Source organism: Triturus cristatus, chromosome 3_2 (assembly GCF_964204655.1).
Source record: "Triturus cristatus chromosome 3_2, aTriCri1.1, whole genome shotgun sequence".
NCBI lineage: Eukaryota > Metazoa > Chordata > Amphibia > Caudata > Salamandridae > Triturus > Triturus cristatus.
Window position 1 is genome coordinate 453,460,308 of NC_140584.1, and position 23,048 is coordinate 453,483,355.

Here is a 23,048-nt window from a genome sequence, read left to right on the forward strand (position 1 = left end):
CAGTCTGTTTTCAAGCCACCTCTTAGTATTGAAGCTGCTTTGGTGGATGTTAATATGCCATCTTATTTTACCAACTGCAGAAATTAGCCATTATGTCCCTTCTCTCTCTGAATTAGTTTAGATTCTAGCAGAACATATCAGGTGGTCAGTTACAGTAAATCTGCACGAGTGGTGAACTGCCTTTTAACATCAATTTGAAGCCATTAAATGAATTATTGGAAGAACAGGGCGAATGTTTTTCATATCTATGGCAACTACACCTGGGAGCTACCTTCAATGACTGGAGAGTTTCTATTGGGTTCAAAAGCCCTTTCCATCTTAGTAGCGATGACTCAAGTTTGGGTGCATGAAAGCTGGCTTTTGATTAATGTCACCAACACTGAGTTGATGTTGGCTGCAACTAGAACAATCATAAAAATTTTTAGAGATTACCATCAGAAGCAGGGAACTCTTTGATATGGTTAAAACTCAGTGGGTGATCTTTGATGACATCTCCAACATTTAAGTCCAAGAAATCTAGCTCCCCACATTCAGCAGCTACCATATCAGTTTGTTGTCTACACTTTGCCTTTTTCTATCAGAAGACTTCAGAGCCACTATTGTGAGGGTCACTGTAGTGATATAGGATGATTACTGCAGTGCTTTGCTTCTTGAACTGCCAAAAAGATCCTGTCCTGCCTACAAAGAGTCCAAAATGTTGCCAACCAGTGTCAGAACCCCGTTCAGAGAGCCGCGGGGCACACAGGGGCTCCTAGGCCCAACTGTAGTTGCTGAGGCCTTTTACTCCTGATGCCCCAGGGTCCGATCTGCTACGGATCCTGAGCAACTGGGCCAAGTACCCCTTCTGCCCTTGACTCCCAGTGGAAGCTGTGGACAAGCAATCAAAGGCTGTCTCTGGGAGGAAAGTTTAGATAAAGGTAAGTAATAGACCATACTCAATCGTTCCCCTTTGACTCTTAGGAATTAGTCACAAGTTTCTTGGTTCTGCAGCACCTTTAGCAGCAAATTCCCTGTGGCCCACAGGCTCAGTTCAGGTCTTACTCGCTCCTGCAGCATGGAAGAATTTTGCAGGACAGTGAGTGCTCGCAAGTTTTAATCCTGATTGGAGAAGTGGGGCTGTTCGTGGCACATGTAGCAGCACTATGCAGGTGCAGGCTCACTTTCCTTAATGGCATGGTGTTTTCCCCAGCGATCTGAACAGCTTTGAGCTCATGAAGACCCAATAAGTCAATTTCTCTCTAGTGGGGTGGAATTCGATACATCTGCTCCCTACTGGAGTCCAGCCAGGGTAAGACATCTTATTTGGCATCCTCTTGGTTCTCGGGGGCCAGGCAGGGCAGGTCTCGTTGGCAGACTCAACCTACTGGCAAAAGACTCACTCCAGTCCCGGGCAACAGCCCAAATTCCATGGCAAGTTAGCAATGGCAGCAGCTCCTAGCATACGGGGTTGCTGGTGTACCTCAGGACACAACACAGACTCCTCCGTTGCAGTCCCCCAGGGGTCGCCACTAAGGCATTCATGAGTCCTGGCATACTTGTCACTCAATTATTTCAATGGTGGCCCCCTCTGGCATTCATGGTCACTGGTACGAGGTGGAACAGGTTTGGCACTCCTCACACAGGGCTCGTTGCATGCTTCATTCTACAGCAGCCCTCTTCTGGCATACAGGCGTTGACAAAAACAATCCTGCACCTGGGCTATGGCCTGATCAGTGCACAGCCGAATCCTCACACTTCGCACAGGGAGTCCTCACAGTAGAGCTCGCTACTGGACCTCGCACCCTCCAACCCTCTCCTCTTCCTCACAGGGCATACTCGTATTGGCAAGCAGGCAGACACTGGTGCTTCAGGGCAAGTGATTTTGGTTTTCCCTGAGTGATGTCCCCCCACCTAGCAAGGAGACTTGCAGGCCTTGACCCCCAGTCCTGGTCAGGGGTAGTAGTCTTGCATTGCTTCTCCTCCCCACACAGCTGGCCTGCCTGCTTGCAGATGACTTTTTTTTAGGTCTCAGTCTCCCCTTCTGATGCGACTTGACCAACATCTGGTCCAAGAAATCTTTGGGACTTAATTTTAACTTACTTCTTTTGAAATCTACATTTCTCCTTTTCTTCTTTCCTCCTGAAATGTCTGTCACGGCAGGAAAGACTCTGAAGCTGATTTACCCACAACGCAATTCATCGGAGTGACCAGAGTTCACACCTGAATGTCAGCCAGAGTTATATGTGCATCAAAAAAATCTCATAGTCCTACTCTTTATGATTCACTTATCAGCCACATCTCCCTTTCCAAGATATGTCCAGGCCCCTTCCATGTGACCTATCAGTGAATCAAAGAGAAACCTTTTAAAGTATAGAGGAAGAGTCCCTTCCTCCAGTGTGTCCCAACCAGCTCAGAGGAATCCAGCGATACACAAATCTATCTGGGGGGTTTCTCTCCTCATCAAGTTTTCACCAGCCAAGTTTGGGCTTCCCAAAATAGAACCGAGGGTCCTCCATGTAATGTATCATTGTAAGCACACTTGCACTCAGTGTATTTTCCCAACACACTCACTGTCCAGTGCTGTTACCTCCATGTATTGTGCCACCACAGCCTCCCATACATTCAGCACACACATTAAGTCTGCGTGCACTGTTCAGTACTGTAGCCTTTCGGTATTGTACTAGAATGTCCTATTTACAAGCACACACTCTGCCAGCACACACACTCAGCATATGCATGCTGCACAAGACTTCACCCTTCCTGTACTGTACTTCAAGCAAGCACACATACACCCTGTACATGCTTCCATTGTGTACGCACAGCACAACATCTTTCATGCCATATATTCCTCGCAGGCATACATCCATTCAGTACATGCACTAATCCCAAATGTACTACACAGAACTGCTCTATCCTTGTACTGTACCCTTGCAAGGCACATATACATCCAGCTCAGAGTCATTACTCCTGACTGTGCAGCACTCCACGTCCCCTTGATGTAGGCCAAGGGTGAGTTAAGCACTCAGCAGCAGCGGAATGTTTAAAAAAGGTGAGTGAGCCTGTAGGCCTAACTCCAGTGATACAAGGTAATAAGGACCTGTTCATTATTACTAATCACTACATGTTATGCTGCCACCACCGTGCTTGTGCTGTTTAACCCTTGGTGAAGGCAGTAGCCTTCCACCACAATGAGGGTAGCGCTTTGTGGGCCCCTCCCAGTCCAACAAGGCCACAATCCATAAGACATGAGTATGTCATGGTGCACACGAATGATCCATGTTTAGCTAAAAGAAAAACTCAGCATTAGGGATCCAGACAACAGTACAGATTGCCACTCAGGGAAGGGGTACATGTCTTTACCCATGCAGAGGACTTTTCCGTCCCAACAACCAGGCATTGGCAGGCCTTAAGTAGTGCAACTCTTATCTGGAGAGACTTTAATGTCTCTCAGCGGTTGAGAGAGAAGAGCTTCCCACTCCCATGCTGATCCATAGGGTCATTTGCCAAAAAGGGCTGTCACACTAGAAGACAACAAATTAACCCATAGGTCCCCAATAATTCCTGTGGACTCTTAGGTAAAGTCTTATTCAAGGTTCTCTAGGTAAAGTGAACTAATCTACTCCAAGTTGAGTGCTGTCCCTCTGAAGCTTCGAAATATTGATGTGTTAGAGAAATTGAAGAGCAGGCTAAATACACTTCTTTAATAGAGCATGACATTGTTATTTGATCCGATCTATCCTAGCCCCTGGCCTTCTTTTGGTTATAACATGAATGGTTTCGACTTGACTTGGGGCCACATTATGATGCAGGGTTGGACCTGCTTCCATGGTCCTGTCGGAGGCGGTCGTACCACTGCGGACTCGGAATCGGTCAGTCAGACCGCCAGATTACGATGCATGCATCGTATATTCCAACCACTGACAGACCGCTGACTCCGACAGCCTTTCTCCGACTGCTGAGATGGGGGTCAGAAAAAAGCAGAAGCCATAGAGCTTTACCGGGAGTTCTGACCACCGTCTGGATTACAATGTTCATTTCCTAAGACCCAACTGTGGCTGTCCAACCAGCTGCCTCAACTCATCGAAAACAAAGAATTTGGGGTGCATACTCACCCAAATCACCTTCTCCCTGACAGTCTCTGGGGTAGATCCCTTTCTCCGGGTCCCCACTACACTGCAGCAGCTGAACCCCGAAGACTGCAACCCTGTTAGTGCCGGAATGCAGGTAAGTCCATAAGTGGCATGTATTCCCATTGACTGGACTGTGCACAGATCACCACATACCAGCAATGTGGTACATGCAGTACAAGGCATATCCCCACATATTTCATGTATGTGTGTACACATCACATGTTTCCTGTGAGTTTGTCCGACCTTGCAGCAACATATTCGGGGGTATGTGCACTGCCAAAGATGAGACCACCACGGTTGCATGATAATACGGCAGGGGAACTGTCCCGGCCTTTGCGGTTGGAATCGGATCACAGGACGGTTGGTCCGACCGGCATCATAATGAGGCCCTTCATACTAATCTGGGCGCTGTCCTCTTGGCCGTGCCAATTAAAGTCGATCCTGCTGTTTTACCTTTATTGTCCCTTTACCTTCTTCGCACTGTGCACTTTATTCAGAGACCCAGATTAACACAGTGGCATCAAACTAATGGAACAAGTGTGTTTTGTGGCTGAAATACTTTTGTTGGGCGCCATTCAGCTGGGCTAGTGTGACGTACTAGCTAATAGTTGTGTATTTTTAAGAGGTATGCACTTTAAAGAATATATTCAAACAATTTGGTTCTGTCATGCTCAAAATAAATCCTCCTGGGACAATGAAATATATTGGACAGACAGTGTTTACTAGTAATGGGGCTGAGGAATATAGTTGTATTAATTTGTTTAAGCAGCCTTTGGGGAAATTGGATTTTCCTCTCACTGATGACCGTTCGATCAATCCCGTGTGCATTTTAAAAACATTTTTTGAATCTGATCTTTTGCATTGTTTACAATTCACAGTGATGTTTCCTGTGGTATAGCTGAATCTAGGCGGGTACAACTTACTTTGCGCACTAAGCTAGAACCTGAAGTTCTTCGTTTTTATTTTAATATGAAAATTAAACGTTTACCCAATCAGGATAATTACTAGATTTCCAAGGGCAGGTATCTTTATGATTAAATGTGTCTACAGTCTGTGCAGGATTCGACTCATCCACTTTTTATTGGTCCGACTCTATTCGAAGGAGAAGGTTTAAATTTGTTTACAGACAGATTATAAGAGTTACAGAATCCATTTTTTAATGTATTGGCTTTTATTCAAATAATTGTACATTCTATATCTTTTTTAAGTCAATAAATTAGGGCTGCCTCTTTCGGAGTATTCTGCAGCACTTTGTATCTGTCCTATTTCTATCTAGATACCGTAGTCTGTACTTGTTAAAGTCCACGGAACAGAGGCAACCCGCCACACAACCACTCGTTCAACTGCAAAATATGGCAACCTGCTGCAGCCTTTCGCCATTTTTCCTCTTTAGTACAATCACATATTCCTCCGACGCCGTTGTATCCACTTGTCTCTGTGCCTCATTTTGCATTACATTGTTTTCTGCATCTGTCTCTTTGGTTAGCACCTTTATCCTTAAGTCCAACTGCGGTGTGAGTGATGATTTCCTAGATACAACAGCATGTCGTTCGCCAGAAGCAGAATTAAATCTATAAATCTTGCCTCCCGCTTTGCCTTATTAGTCTATGGAGAAGTCTCATAATAACATTTTCAGATGTTAATAGACTTGTTTTCCCTGTGAGTTCTAATATAAAATCTGTAAATCCAATCTATTCAGAGCTGGGCTCCAGAGCATCTGAATCACATCGGCAGCTGAACCAGCACATCTTTGACATGTGTCCGTCCTGTCGTTTCTGGGTATATCTTATGCAATCTGTGCAGCGTTTTATTTGAGCCTGAAGACTATTATATTGCGTGAACTTAAACCTCGCTTTTCTGGTGGTTTTTGGTGGATATGCAAAGAACAGTGTCAGTTCTTTATCAGTGAAGTGTCTTTTCATGTCAGCCTCCCATCTCTCACTTAATGCTCCTAGGCTAATTGTGGTTTGATCAGCAATGGTGTCATACAACATAGTAATGGCTTTCCGACCATTTCCATGTGTCAGCATCATATATGGTAGTTTCAGTGTTTCTGGCTTGGCATTGCCACTTTTACAGATTCTTTTAATGACTCAAACAGTGGCACCAAAGGTCAAAACAAAAACTGACCTACTGGAAGTCAGCAACCTCGACCCACCTCATCAGGTGTTTGAAACTTGTGCTGTCAAACTGATCTCCAAGATTGGCCATACCATCTCTACACCAAATCTCCACATTTGTCAATGGCCACATTTTTAAAATCCTTGGTAAAGCCACAAAGTGAGTTTGTGGGCATATGCTACTTTTGTCTTTGTGGGCATATGCTACTTTTGTCTTTGTTCGGAGGAGACATTTCCTCCAGCAGCGCCTGACGATTTTCAGAAGACTGAGCTATTCACGTTCTACAACCCCTCCCCCCCACACTCAGCACTTGATTAAACAAGAAGCACAACCTGAGCCGCTCCTCCCACATATTTAGACTTTTTAGCATCAGGATTAAAAATCATCTAACTAGCCACTGCAATTTGGCACCTATGATATAGTTTTCGAAATCTGGGGTGATGAGGCCTCCCTCCAATGTAGCCAACTGCAGTTTCCACAACACTATTCTGCTCCTATTACCCGCCCATGCCGGTTCCAGCAATACTGTCTTCAAAGTTTGAATTCAGATGCCATTATTTATTGCAATCGTCTCATTCTCATAATTCTCATAAGATTATATGTAAAATTAAATGAGTACTGTTTCGTGGAACAATGCTGAAAATAAGTAAGTACAAACTTTGCTTAATTTGACTTAGATATTCAATTGGTTTCTATGGATATTGTATCTTTAATAATGTGTTCATCATCAATTAGCACCACAGAAAACAATTCTATAGAGCCAGTGTGCCCCATTGTGCAGTGTCTCTCATTACCCCAGACACAAATGTGCCAGAGCAACTGTCATCATTCCTTTATGCAGCCCTGATTCTATGCAACCTCTACCGCCTGTTCACCTGTGATCAAGTGAGCACTTAGGGCCATATTTAGATTCTGGTGGCTAGGCTACTTCATCACAAGCATAACATACATGCTGTATGTGCCATTCATTAGAATGCACTTTTAATGAGGCAGATGGGATATCTGTCACATTTGTATGGCGAAACTAGTTCACCAGATTCTAAAGGAGGCCCTAAATTTGTTAATATGTGCCTGCGGTTGCCAGTGGACATCACCTGGGGTTAGGTCAGTAGTGCCCCTGCTGCTGCTGCAAGGACCAACAAGTTAAGAAAGAAAGCCTACCTCCTTGGCCAACACCCTACCCTCCAATCAGCCTCTTAAGAAACATTAGAAGATCGACACCTATTTTCTGGACAAACTAAGCTTTGCTCATACTGAAAGTAACCAGCACTCACACATTTTTTTCGCAAAGGTACTATTGTTTTTAGCCACCCTCTTAGCTGTACTTTGTCTCTACAATATCCTTTATAGTATGCTTTTTTTAAGGATCTTCAAGTTCACCAACTAAAGCAATCTATATTTCCGTCCAAAGTATTAATTGCGACGCAACTATCTTGGTATCACATATAGACAGCATGAGAAGGGGCACTTAAAAATGGTTCCCAGAACAGTAGGAAACTTTATCCTGGAGGTGATCTCCTGAGATAGCAGTGTTTATAGCATAACATTTGAGTAGCTGGCCAGGGACACCAAATAACTGTCAACAGAGTGTTTTTGGTAAGAAGCATATTAAAAGTAAACAATATGTTTTAAAAAAATATCTGTCTTTTGCTAAATGAATTCCGATACAAAAATTGTCATAGCTCATCAGTAAAAAAAATAAAAATGTTTTTTAATTGCTGAAGAGATGCAATATGTTTGTAGTGGGAGGTTTGAGTGACAAAACGCGTCCCACCCAAAAAAAGATAAAAAAATATAAGGGGGAAAGTGGGTCAATGCTTCAAGGATTGTACCTGCCATCCTGTAGAATGACAGGTAAAAAGTCCTCCCATCCCTCGCCCCCAAAACTTTGTATTTGCAAATTTACTGCAAATGATTTGACGTAATGCCCATCAATGTTTCAATGGAATCTGTTCTCATGTATCTCCAGACCATACCCCTATATACAAGGATTAATTTTATTATCAGCCAAGACTGGTGTGATTTGTCTTTCTGGAAACGGAGCATTTCATGAATTATGGTTATTTTTCAGACAAAAATCTACAATAAGATAATGCTACTATCAACCTCCAACATGTCAATGGGAGAAATGACTGCTGGTCAGATCTGTAACTTGGTTGCCATAGATACAAATCAGTTGATGTGGTTCTTCTTCCTCTGCCCCAATCTTTGGGCAATGCCTGTACAGGTAAGGATATCTGCATTTTTTCCAATTTCTAACTGATTAACTGAAATGCCTGTCCCCGGTGCTCACACTAGTGGTATGTCCGTACGTTTCAGTCAATGAACCAATGATTCGATTTTACGTAATAACCAAGAATTTTACTCTTCTCGAACGTATCAGGATGTTTGTGCCTCAATAACCTAACTGAAGACACGTTGATTGGGTCAAATAAAATAAATCCTTCCTTTTTGCAATCCTTTTGCTATGGCAGTTCACTCTTATGAGGTTCATTTCAAGTTCAAGTGTTAGGGCTGATCTCTGATGTAAACCATCATTGGTCTTGCTGCAATGAGGGTAGGATACTCCCCCCCTTCCTCAGTCAAGGCAAACATGTGATGCGAGTGTGAAGTAACCTGGTACTTATGCAGCTTCCTAGAACTTTGGTCCAGATGTATCAATATTGGGAAAAGCGATTACCTAATTGCAAGTCTCTGTGAATCGCAATTAGGTAATCTCTATTCCTAATGTATGAAACACATTAATCGACCTACCTCATGAATATTCATGAGGTGGGTCGCAATCTACGACCCATTAGGAATAATAAATAAAATAACAGGGATGGTGGCCTGATGGGGTCAGCAGACCACCATGTCTGTGATTGCTTGTAAATAAAGCGATAATGTTTTGTTTAAAAAATGAAGCCCATTTTCAGGTTGTGTTTAAAAAAGAAAAATGAAAAGTTTTCTTTTTATTTTTTAAGATTAGGCAGTGGCCCGTGAGGCCACTGCGTGCGCTTAATAAATGTTGGCGCCCACATTCACAAATGGGAAGGGGTCCCTTGGGAACCCGTTTCCATTTGCGAATGGGTTATCATCTACTTGAAGTAGCTGGTAAGATGCGAATGTGTAGCGACCGCATTATGGTCGCTAAACATTCTCACATACTGCTGCGATGCGTTATTAGGAAGGGACGCCCTAAACATGTCCCTTCCCAATACCGAAGTGGTATGTATCCCCAATCCCAAATTGTGATTCGGTGACATGTTCCTGAATGGCAATTTGGTAATGATATAAACCAACATGCATTTTTCAGGTTGCAAACGGCTTGATTCTGCACATCGGGCTGTTTGCGAGCCGAAATTTTTTTTCTTCCTAAGCATGACTGCATTATTTAAAAGGTCATTGCCAGCCTGCACTACTGTGGTGATATGCAGAGACCATTTGAAATATGTGTTGTTTTCGGAATACACATTTATGGTGGATGAGTCTCAGTGCCTGAGTCTCACTCCCGCCAGTATCTACCTTCTAAGATGAGGCTGCTGTGATGCAGCTAGGGTAAGGGTCACTAGCCTGGTTACATGTGAACATATGTGCACATGCCTGTGAACAAGTGTGCAGGCTGCACATGAGAGACTACAGTCGTGTGCAGCCTGGTAGCTGCACACAAGTAACCTGCCTGTGGTAGCTTTAAACTGCAAATTTGACCTCTCAAAATACTCTTTAACAGTCTGTAACCTTCCATTTAAATAAAAATAAGTCATCCCTAAGGTAGATAGACCCTAAATGCTGATAGGACAGGGTGCATTGTCTTTAAAAAGTAAGACATGTGATTTTGTATATCTGATCAACACTACAGTGTACTCCTGAAAGCGGTTATCGGAACTGCAGGGTCACTCCCTCCTTTATACGCCTCTGTTGCCGATAGCCTTGTGTTTTTGGTTTCCTATGGGGGGTGAGAGGGGTGTGGTGAACCTGTTGCAATGCTTGAACTTGCAGTGAATGGAGGATCTTTTTTCAAATGGGGTGTTATGCTGCTGGGACCAGGTGCGGCCACCAGGGTCCACCACACAGCACTGGAAATGTTTTATTACTTCCATGCGCAGCATACCATATGTGAGCGGCTGGGCTGTGATTTGGCAGAACCTCCTGCATGCCCGCTTCGACATATTTGCAAAGTGATGCCTGCTGCATCCTGTGACAAAGGTGTTGCGCAGAGCTGGTATCACAAAGGCAAGAATGGCAACAGGCCGTTGAGTTGGAAATAACTGACAAAATGTAGACTTACTGTGGCGATGTGGAGATATGCTATAGAAGATGATCACTTTCTGGCTAAGGTTACAGAGAATGTTAGGAAAGGCTGGGCATCCAAGGGAGAAGTATCTGCAGGTTTGTGTCTTATTGGAAGGTTTCAGGCGAATTGGAAAGGGAAGGGGAATTGATTTTAGACAAGGAAAGTGCCTACCTCCGGTATCTCTTAGACATTGCATTTTATCTGCGTATGTCCTCCATGAAGAGACTAGTAAGAACTGTGTTTTGGTGGCCAGGTCTGGATAGATTTGTGGAAAGAGTAGTCAGGAAATGTTCTGATTGTGCTAATAGTGAAAAGATGTTGAAAGTTAACCCTGCTCCTTTAGTTCCTGTGGAGTGGCCTGAATGTCCATGGCAAAAGGTTGGGTTTGATATCTCAGGTCCGTTCAATTTTTTGCCTCGCAATTGTAGGTTTGCCGTGGTAATGATTGATTATCACTCGAAGTGGCCTGAAGTGAAATATTTGCCACAAGTTACCACAACTAATGTTATTGAATTTTTTAAAGAACTCTTTGCTCAAGAAGGATATCCTGAGGTACTTATTACAAACAATGGAGTGCAAATGAAATCTCAGGAGTGGGAAGACTTCCTTACATATTTTAACATTTGGCAATGTCACTACTGCTTTGTATGAACCACAAGGTTATGGTCAATTAGAGAGGTAAAACAGAGTTTTAAAATTGGACATTCTATGGGCACGTGGTTTTGGGGTGGAAAAGAAGAATAAATGAAGAAATAAATTGTTGCTGTACTGCATAACTCCTCACACCACCACTGAAGTCAGCACTTTCAAGCTTTTGAAAGGGAGGGAACCTACATCTAAGCTGTGCCCGTGGTGGTTTAAAAAAGACAAAATGAGACAGAATGTGGAAGAATGAGGAAAGAGATAGAGTGGAGGAAAAATAGGGACAATTTAAACTGCTTATGATGTCAGAATGAAGGAAAAGCAACCTCATTTTGTTGTAGGGGATTGGGTCAGGATAGCAAACCTGGAATTTTGGTTTAAGGAAAGTGCAAGTTTGGCAAACCTATCAAAGTGATTAAGGTCAATCTCAATAGTGTTGTCACACAGGATGGTAGAGTGTGGAATGTCAGGATAGTGGCAAAGAGTGAGGGTGCCATTCCACTTTATTTGATTAACCTTTTTATTGTTATCCTGCTCTATGGGAATCTATTTTCTGTGTGCACTTGTCCTATGGAAGTTTTTTGTGTGTGTGTGTGGACTCGTTATTTTCTTTGTTTTATTTTAGGAGGAGAAATGTGTTGTATCTTTATATTCTTATCCCTTGCCCCTTTCCCTTTAAGATGTTGTGTATCTTTGATTCTGACATATGCCAGCTGGAGGGAGAGTTCTAAACACAACAGAACTCTGCCACAGTGACAGAACTGCTTCCTGTTGAAAGGTACTGTGTTATAGAAGATTAAATTCCACTTCAACTTTAGTGGACTTTGCTGCTTTTATGGGAGTTTGTAGTAGGCTCCTTAGTTCCTTTTGCTGTAGTGTGAATGCACCTGCTGCACTATTGGTAGTTACAGCCCTGAATCCAAGGCAATTCTGAATGTTATTACAATACCAAATATTGCAAACTGTAGCTAAATGTTCCTTCCCCAATAAAATGATATGCTGAAGATTAGGCTAGCCCTAATGAATGGTTGAAGATGTATTATGTAATGCTGAACAGTGTGCTCAGAGCAAACACTTTGAACCAGGAGCATAGCTACCATTGGTGCAGTGGGTGCCTAGAAGTGCTTGGTAAAACAAGATGTAGCATTTGTACGAATGTTCCAATGACATTACCAGTGCTGACTAATTCATAAATACAGCAATTTAATACATACAATTGTAAATTTGATGCTATAAATTGCTTTAAAAAATAGACCTCTTAGGACTATACTTCAATTGAAGTCTTATTAAGAAAACAAGGTGTCTTACTATACACTGCCTTGTGCACTAGGCAAACCACCTTAAAATACTGGGCCCGATTCACAGAACTAACTTAAGACAAAATCCTAAAACTTACTACCATTTTGGTATTCACAGAATGCACTTACTCAAAATGAGTAAGTTACTCAAAATGCGTAAGTTACTCATTTTGATATTCACAGAAGGCACTTACTCCTCAATGAAGTGAGTGCCTTCTGTGAATACCAAAATTAGTAAGTGTCTTCTGTGAATACCAAAATGAGTAAGTTTAGGATTTTGTCTTAAGTTAGTTCTGTGAATCAGGCCCTAAGTCTCTGTCTGATGGGGAGCCAATGCAATTTATACAAGATCCGTCTGGGATGGGGCCATTTTGGGGCATCCTGCATGATAGCGAGCCATAGTGTTTTTACCCACTTGCAGTTTGATCAATCAGGAAAGCAGGAGTTCCAAATATATAGCATTTCCATATTAAAGATGGGAGCTAATTATTGCTTAGCTGCCAAGAATCTGTTTCCTGGGTAAAAAACAGAGACATTTTCCATGAAATCCTCAATTGATAGCAGCAGGCAAGGGTAGTGGAATTAACTTATTTTTCTGATTGCAGGTTCTATATTCATGCCTTTTGTTCCCCCCACAAGGCGCACAAGCCACAGTGAAAGCTCTGAGATGTGTGGACGAATAACTATTCTATATAGTATTATTTATAGGTTTCTACACCTGCTTATGTATATCTGTTTTTGGCAAAATATTACACTTTTTAACCATAGAGGCATATGTCAATCTCACAGCCTAAGATTACCATTCCTGTCTATCAGCTGTTTGTTGTTTTAATCTGTCCCGGCTATTTGCCATGGTTATTCGTATTTGTAATGAAGTATAATCGAAAAAGGTTTAAAAAATATAAAAAATAATAATATTGAACGTTTTCATAGACAAAAAAATGAATGCTGCCCTCCAAAATGAAACGTCTGGAAATTAACAACTTCAAACCTGTCAATAAAGCTGGCTTCAACATTCAAGTTTCTTGGAGGCAGAAAACTGCGTAGGGTTAGATGAAATTTAACCAGCCCAAGTTCTCCAGTTTTTTTACACCCCGCCATGCCACATTCAATGATGCAAATCTTGTGCCTCCACCTCCAATATTGCTAGAGTACAGGGTAGCTAGGTTTCACTCCATTGTTGGGGGAGGGTCAATTCCTGATGTCTAGGGAGCAGACACAGCCCCATCTGCATCAATGCCCATGGAAGACCCTGGGACAGATGATTCACTTATGAGTCAATCCAGTTGGTCTAATCCTGTTAGGGGCAGAAATCTATTCCTAGTAGTAACAGGGTTTGTGGCACTTGGACATGGGTGACTGGGAATGTTGGCTGGTCTGTATAAATAACCCAGTGAGGGGAATTCAATGGCTGAATAACTGTGCATTGAGAAGTTGAGTCTTCCCAAAATATAATTGACATTAACACTGATTTTAAAATTGACAACAATACAGTGGCTGCTGTCTGGTTTCTGTAGGTTGCCCACCCATGGGGCCCACTGCACATGATTGATCTTGTTGTGTAGTTGACCAAGGCCATCCACCGTCATGCTTAAGCTGTGCACTACCTTATTTAGCAATTAATCATATTTTATTCAAGTGCCTGGCTTCAGCAGGGGCGTATCTTTGAGGACCTGCATAAAAGAGGTGGCCTGAGGAAGTAGCTGTAGAGTCTGCTTACCCAGCAAAGATGGTAGTGTTAGCTGGACATCTCTTTGGCCATAAGATCGCACCATTGTGTCATCACTGGCGTAATGAAAGTTGAGTACATGGACGGTCCCTGCTATGGATTTAATCTGGAGCTCTCAGGCCTGAGTACTACGTTGAGGGGGGCCCTGCAGCTCAGGGGCCTTCCTGCACCGCTGGGGCTGCGGGAACCTTTGTTACGCCACTGTGTATCATCTAAGGCCACCTTACGACTGTCCTGCGTTCTGTAGTTCTCTGGAATTGGGCGAAGGCACTCTTCGAGTTGCCTGTATTTGCAGAGTGAACACAGGGGTAGCTGGAGTATCCCTCTGTTCTATTGCATGGCCTCCATCCATTCCAGTATCTGTGCTCACATCCTTAACCAGGAGCCTGGGAGGGCAGCCGCTGTGTTTGGAGTTGAGCAGACAAGCCTCCAAAGATTTCAGCCTGCCCATAATGGCAGAATTACAGTTTCCTAATTTTTCCTCCAAGTAAGCAATCTTACCACCCAAGTAACTGGTCAAGACCTCAGGGCCTGTTGTGTGTGGTACAGCCTCTTTAGCTGTCAGACGAATGTCCTAAACATTTTACCCTTCCTGCACTGGGAATGCTTTCTCTTTGCCGGGGCAAGAAGCAATATGAGTCAGGTGGATTTTGCACAGTGGGCGCTTCAGGTGTGTCGTTATTTCTTTCGAAAAGTTCACTGTGCATGAATTGCTACCTTTTCCAACATTATCCAACAGAGGAGCATTAGAATAACAATTGATGTCAGTTGAAGTATTAGACTTGGGCCCATCGCCCTTCCTGGCTGCAGACTTCACAGCAGAGCACAACTCCTCTTCAACGGATCCAGTCTCCTGTTTGAGTGCCCCCATAGCATTTCTGAGGTAGGTTACTAATGTGCCTGCCCGTTGATTCTCCCTCATGAAGAAGCACAACACAGCACACACTCTAAATTTAGCAGAGTGACAGACAAAAAACAAGTATATTGAATGGACTTACTGCATAATGCCCACGGGGCTCAGTTCTTAGAGGGCGGCCCCGCCCGGACTCTTGCGGTCGCAGACAGATGCAGGATGAGCCTGTCCGTGGTCCCGCCTTAGCCCAGGTGTGGCTTGCACATTTTCTGCTTTGCAGGAGAAGAGGAGTGCTGATAAGTGCGGTGATCGGGTGGGAGAACAACTTGTCAGCACCACCTGGCATGGTGTGCAGTGGTGACTGGACCCTGTGGTCAGCCCGGTTCAGCTGACGCAGAATTCCACATAGCGGGAGAAGAGAAGCACTGACCAGCATAGTGATCGGTCAGAGTACAACTCATCAGTGCGCAATAGGGGCTGGAGTCCCTCTGCTCAGCCCTATTCAGCTGGTGCAGCGTCCAGTGGAGTGAGAGAAGAGAGGGCCTGATAAGGGTGGTGATAGGGTGGGAGAGCAACTCGTTCAGTGCCAACTGGCACGGTGCGTGATGGGGGCTGGAGTCACTGTGCTTAGCACGGTTTGGCTGATGCAACGTTCCGCGTAGTGGTAGAAGAGATTCACTGATCAGCGTGGCAATCGGGAAGGAGTACAACTCATTGGTCCCATCTGGCATGGTAAGCAGTAGGAGCTGGTAGCCCTGTGCTCAGCCCGGTTCAGCTGGTGCAGCGTCCTGCACAGTGGTAGAAGAGAAGTGCTGACAAATGTGGTAATCGGGAGGGAGAACAACTTGTCGACACCACAAGGTGCGGTGCTCAATAGGGGTTGAATTCCCTGTGGTCAGCCCGGTTCAGCTGGTGCTACATCCTGTGCAGTGGGAGAAGAGAAGCGCTGATAAGCATGGTGATTGGGCGGGAGAACAACTCATCGGCGCCACCAGACACGGTACGCCCAGTTCAGCTGGTGCAAGGTCCCACACAGCGAGAGAAGAGTAGCGCTGATAAGCTTGATGATCATGATGCACAGTGGGGACTTGAGTCTCTGTACTCAGCCCTGGTCAGCTTGTGCAGCGTCCCCACTCAACACGAGAAATACTGTTTACATGAGTCACGCGTATCCTTTAGTAGGCCACAGACTTTCATCTAGGCTCAGTGGGCAAGCAAGCTGCATCACCCCTGCACCGCTTCACCCAGTCATGTGATACAGGAACAGGCTGCAGGCACCAAATAGGGCCATCTCTCTAAAAGTGGCATTTTCTAAATTGTAACTTAAAATTCAACTTTCTCATTCCATTTCTATCTGCTCCCAATTTAAAGGTATCACTTGTTAATGCAATAGGTTAAGCCAATGTTATCCTATAGGAGAGGCAGGTCTTCGTGTGATGATTAACGACGTTTAAGAGTTGTTCACTAGCAGGACATGTATAAGTTACATGTAGACGTCCAACTTTTTAAATACACCACACCATGCCCTATGGGTTATTTAGGGCCTACCCTAGTGGTGACCTGTATATATTAAAAGGATGGTTTGGGCCTGGCATGTGGTTTATCTTGCCAGGTCGAAATGCCACTTTAAAACTGCACACACCAGCTGCAATGGCAGGCCTGAGACATGTTTAAAGGGTAACTTAAGTGGGTGGAACAATTAGTGCTGCAGACCACTAAGTAGCATTTTATTTTGATGCCCTGAGAACATGTTGTAGCACTTCACTAGGGTCTTCTCACAACTAAATTGAATATGTCTATTAGGTGTAAGCTAATATTACTATGTGTCTATAGGAGAAAGCACAATCTCTTTGGCACTGGTTAGCCGTGGTAACGTGAGCAGAGTCCCAAAGCCAGCAAAAATGAAGTCAGCAAAAAAGGAGGATGCAAGGCTAAAAGTTGGGGAAAAACCGGGCCAAGGATGTCAGGTCCAACAGTCATTTTAAACATAATCCCAACAAGACTTGTATTATTTTTTCCAATTCAAACTTTATCATTCAGCCCAGGTCCAGGTGCACAAAGCAAAAGGTTTTTAGCATGATTCTGAACTGCAGCCTGATATTAGTGCTGTAGATTTATGCAGTCACAGGGTGCTGTTGGTTTCTCCACCGGATGTACAGATGAGTCCTACCCTGTTTGTTCTTTCTTCAAAATATGAAGGCTACCTCTATATCTCTGCTCTTAAGTGGATTTCACCCCTGTGATTTATCTAGGGTTAACACAACAGACTTGGAAACTAATGCAGTTAAAGGCATAAGACATTTCTTTATGCATACTATAAATCGAGACCACCATTTTTCAAATCAGATTGTTCAGCCTTATCTCCAGCAGGGTTGTCTTAAGTCTTCCAGGGGAGCTTTACTTCCGTCCACCCCGCCAAATTCTTGTAGATCTTCTTCCATCCATGTAGACCAGCATAGAATCTTCCCTCGCTAGCTCATAGAAGCTTTACTTTTGCTGTACTTTAAAGATCCTCTCCCCATAATCCTTTCAGAGTAACTCTCTCACTCATGTTGACATTGGTAACTACCACGTTATTTATTTACACATGTTCATCTGTAATTTGTTCCAGAGTTTGAGTGCCATAAAGCTAAAAGATCAACCCCCAACTCGAGTTATCTTAACCATAGGAATGAAAAGCAACAGAGAGGTCAAGCCATGCAGCCAGTGCCACGGAATAGACAGTGGGTCAGGGAGTTAGAAATGTCAGTTTTTCCTGTACACAAAAATATTATCAAAGAAAAGCTTCTGAAACTCTTTGCTCTGTCACTATTCAATGAAGGTGCCTGCAGACGTTAGATATGTGGTGATTTTCATCAAATTCATGACTAATCTTGCCACAAAATGTTTACCTCACTCAAGGGATGCCAAGATGTATCCTAGATCTAGGCTATTATAATAGTCCAGTCTCAAGTGGATACAGGTGGTTGCGGTCATGCGCGTTGAGCAAGAAAAGCCAAAAAAGCAACATTTCTCTCTGCATCTGGAGGAGGTAGCAGCAAAAGCTGACCACACATTAAACCTATTTCTAAGGGACATTTTTGATTGAGATAAACTGCTAATTACTTACTCGGTGGCTGTAAGAGGGGTTCCCTTTCAAATTGACCAGAGGGTATCATCCTAGTGTTTATTGCTTTTCTTGACCAATAGTAACTCTGTCTTCCTTGCATTAAATTCAAGATTGATCAGCCCCCATTCCGAAGTCCACCCCTCCTGGTAGTCATTGAGTATAGATGCAATGACAGGGGATTTTGTCTTCAAGGGCCCATATTTAACTTTGCCTATGGTGTTGGTATTTACATGTCACAAATTAGGTGGGAAGCAATGGTGCACAACACGTGTGTTAAGAGGCTATTCAATGAATTAAGAAGAGTTTTGCATATTTGCTAGCACATGATTAGCAATATTTACAAAGCATAAAACACTGTAAAGTAGCATACTATAAGATAACATGACTTAAAGTAAAGTATTGATCCAACATCTATCGGGTCTAAATCACAGAATGGGGTTGCACAAGATGATCAATGATGATGGATGTGGTCCTTTCTAATTTACATCTCTTTGTTGTTATGATTCCATGATGCATTACTGGAGCTGAGCAATTTCAGTATAAAGAGGAGCATACGCAAAGAAATCTGAAATTGTGCTACAGGTTGTTGACGACGGTTGCGTGAGCCCTCACTTTCAGATGAATATCAGTGGCGGCTGGTGGCCTCTCAAAGTGGTGTGGCATACAAGTTGGGGATAAGTAGCAAGCGAAGGGAGCAAGCCCTACTGATGTAGTATATTGTGAAAGAATCTCCCCCCCCTAGAAAATGTTGGGAAAAAGTGTCAAAGTTTGCATTTTAAAGCAAGATTCAATTGAAACGTTAGTGAGACAGCAAGGAGGCAAATAAAGCATGTGTGAATATGTAGTTTTGTTATTCATTAGGTTTTTCCTAATAATTGAGCTATGATTTTGTTTCCTCATGGCATATTGTCAAGTTTACTATGAACACAACTCTGTCGGTAGAAACCTCTCAGAATAGGAAATGCTTTGATTTTACAAAATAAATATTGTTTCTAATTTGGGGGGGAAGGCATTTAAATCCTCCTATCTGGTACAATGCATTTTGTTCTTGGGTCCAGTCTCATCTTTGTAAATTTTAAGTCTTTCGTCTCCGTTGCTCTCTGACTCTTTTCCTCTCAACGCCATGGGATTCAATGTCATCTGATAATTATAATAATGATATAGATAGTAATAATCATAAAAATAGTAGGTGATCGGTGAGTGAACATTGACTGCTATATTAAATTACAAAATGGGAAAGGACAGGAAATGGAGAAGGAATTTGTTTTTTTGCTGTAGATAGACCATGATATACTTATTTTCTGGACTAGGCTGTGTCTGTGTGGAATGAAGATAACTCGTGCTTGATTTGTGTTCAGGATGCATGTTTGTTCTCTACCTTCAGTGTTTTTGTTTGCTTGCTGGTTCATTGCGCCCAGGGTTTAGAGACGAGCTTGGCTTTAGTCTGCGTGCTACAGGAAGGCACCACGCGCACACATTAAGATCTTTGAAGGGAAGGATTTCCCTTCATCTACTATTTAGGCACCCGAGACATTTCAGTGTGCACTGCCAAATAAAGTGTATTAAAATAGTTGATTGTCCTCAAAATATCATGTTGCTCTTAGAAACCTAGCCAGACATTACTCCCTTCTGGTGCCCCTCAAATGCCTCATGGTGAAGAGTGTAGAGCCTCCGCCTTGGAGTACAGCCTCAATCTCGTATTTCTCCCACTGTGGGGAAAAAGTCCCAACAATTGGATGCGGTCGGAGACTCACCTCGAAGCACATTCCAGCTCACCAGCACAGGAGGAAGCAGCGAGTTTGCGTCTCACAGCTCGGTGCACAGCATCCTCACTGGATGCTTTTCTCACACACTGGAGCTCTGTGAAGGTCTCCCATGGAACTCAAACTCGCAACATGGACCAGTGAGCCACAGCAGTCACTGAGTTTCAGACAATGGAGACAGTCTAATTGTTGGGTGTGAGAGTCTCACACAATGGTGCACTGACTGTGTAGATTCAAGCCTCATATTTTGAGACAAGCAACGCGTCTCACTGATATGCACTGCTCCTCAAAGTTGGTCTGTTGCATTACTAACTTACTTTTAAAAAGTAGCACGGCTTTTTAAAAAAGATTGACGCCTAAGAACTTTTTTGGGGGGGGTAAAAACACTAATCGTTTTCCCAAACCCCTTAAATGTCACTTCTATGGACTCTGAATGCTCAAGTTTCTGAAATCTTGTGTCTTTAGACAGATGAAAGGAGACGCTCGTGCTCAGGGTTCATCTTGGCTTGGCTTACGTACCTCTCCTCGACGTTTGCTGTGCCACACATTGGGCCAGAGCAATGAACGGTATCTTTCTAATGGGATCATGTAAGAGATCCCAAGATCAGGACACAACCAGATCTGTTGAGATAGATTACAGCAACTAACTTTCCGGCTCGAGTTGCTGTGCGTCTGGCTCGAGGACAGGGATGTCAGCAGCACAAAGGGCTTCGGCAAGGACAGCCCAGCTCTCCTGGCTTGATACACCCTCCTAGGGGGCACAGTACATCCTCCCTGTTGCCAGGATCTCGCAGGCTCGGCAGGGCAGAACCAAAGCCCAGAACCAAAGCCCTGCAGCCAACGACACCATCATCCTCACTGGTACAGAGAGAGAGCACCTGCAGCCTGCACCCAAAGCAAAGTTTTCACATCACTAGAGTCAGGGCCGGTGCTAGGCATGGGCAGTGTGGGCAGCTGCCCGGGACCCCATAGTCAGCCCTCCAACTAGGGGCCTCGCACCAATGCGACAGAGTCAGATCACGGCATGAAAGGTGCCACCTTGGGAGGCCCCTCTCCCCTGTCCTCACTGCTATGATGTAGCAAGGGGAACCCTGGGGGAGGGGGACCCCCATGCCCAGTTGGAAGAAGACATTCTTCAGGTTTGTCCTGCAAATAGGCCTCCACCCCCCCCACCCATGCTGAGGCACAGCGGGATGGCTATTGCCTGCTGTTTAGCTCACTGGCAGTTTTAACCCTCTGTGGAGATAAGCAACCGTAACAGCTTCAGCCCTTGATGAGCTGTTAAGAGGTGCTTGTAGGTGGCTGAGAGGGAGGGACAGCAGCTTCAGGAGCAGGGGCATCTATTCAGATGCAAACAGCCCTGGATGTGTCACATCTATGCAATTTAGAGGGGCCTCCCACCGTCCCTTTCTGCCAAGGCCCCAAAAATCCTAGAAGCGGCCCTGACTAGTGTGCATGCCAACCCACCCTCCAATCCGCGTCGAGTCATGAGGCGTCCCCGCTCCTCTCTGGACAGGGCTCTATGCTCTCCACGCAACATCACAGCCCATGACCCGCTCGCACCACTAACCCTGCAGCCTTACAGAGCAACAAATCACTCCTCCTGAGCACCTGCCCCCTTCCTTACCCAACTGACTGGACTATAGGAGAGGAGGTAGCACCTCTGGAGTGAGATTTTAACATTGGCCGTGTGCCGACATGAGTCTCTTAGAGACTGTAGGGTAAAATACATACAAATTTATGCAAAGCACATTTTATCTGAGAATATTCTGCATTGCCAACTCACCACCTCTGAGAACACCCTACTAGCATGTTCCGGGCATACTCAGTACAGAGGAGCAAAGGGCAATGAATCAGATCCAGAATAACATCAATTAAAATTAATTACCACCACCGAGTACTAACGTCATACAGGCCTGGGGCGTACTCTCTCGTGCTCTGAGTGTGGGCCTACAACCACGACATGTGGTGAGTGCTAATCTACCCTCCTCCTATGCACAACGTGGTCACTGGCGCTGTGCATGAGGGGAAAAAGCAGTGCTATTTCGTCACCATTACAGAAACATAACCAATGACTACTGTGTGGCTTTATAATAGCTTGAGTGTCCAAACAATACAGGCTATGCTCTCATGCCTTTTATTCCCAAAATGAGAGCAAAGCAAGGATTGGCTGGGTCAGTTGAACCCAGCGCTCTAAAGGTGACCTGAAAAGCTGTGCTGAGTTCCCCCTGACTCCGTAATAGAGCACTGGTAAGAGTTCTGGAGTGCGCGGGTCGAGTTGGCCGCAGTCATAGTCCTGTCCAGCCCGACACATGCATTGGACTTCACTTCAGCTGATGGTGCATGCCACTCCTATCACCCGGTTTAGCCCTCACTCCCTGCCTTGTTACACCACCCTCACAGCGTTGGAGCGAGCACGAGCAGGATTTAATTCATAAAATGATTCACTGGTGTCTCACACTGGCTGGGTGGCGGGTCAATGCCCTACGACATAGAAAAGGAACTGCCCCTGATGAATATGTCAAGCTCTTACAGCCATTTTGACTCCCTACTCTACCGTGATGACTAGGCCCAGATGAAATTTCCAGTAAACCAGCATAATCTTGTGTACTTTCTGGCATTTCATGTGATACTAGTTATACTAAATTCTTGAGATTGAGCCATTATGTCACATTTTGTGATTTTAAGTCTGACCATGTCAAAATCCTACAGCGGAGCACAGGAGCCATGCAAACAGAAAGCGAGCAGCTAATGTTAATGGCACTGGTTATTTTTGCGCTATGCTTTTAGTGCCAAATTTGTCCCCACATCGCATTTCTGGCTAAAATATAATGCTAAATTCCAGATTTGCATCCCTTATCATTTTGAGTGTCGTTTCTGGAATTTTTCGTAATTCTACAAAAAGAAAGTACATACATTTGATACACACCTACTGATGATGTATGAGCCCACATGAATAACCAGGAATGCACACAAATATGTCATGATGAAGAAAAACATTTTTTTTACTTTCAACTTACCGTTCCAAGTTTGCAACTCTTGATGCAATCAGTTTTGATGCTTAGCCATTCATACTGGGGGCCATATTGATGAAAGGGTTGCATCGCTTTTGCACCACGCAACAGGGTGCATGAGTGACGCAACACTTAAA

General features: G+C 44.1%; 1 protein-coding gene across 2 annotated transcripts in view; it reads left to right on the forward strand.

Moving 5' to 3' along the window:
- Positions 1-23,048, forward strand: part of ABCC8 (ATP binding cassette subfamily C member 8) — a 1,425,084-nt gene that overhangs the window by 535,848 nt on the left and 866,188 nt on the right. For both annotated transcript variants that reach the window (XM_085648067.1, XM_085648068.1), the window contains one exon: positions 8,302-8,457. In XM_085648067.1, coding sequence (XP_085504193.1) covers positions 8,302-8,457 — 156 coding nt within the window. The remainder of the gene's footprint in view (positions 1-8,301; positions 8,458-23,048) is intronic.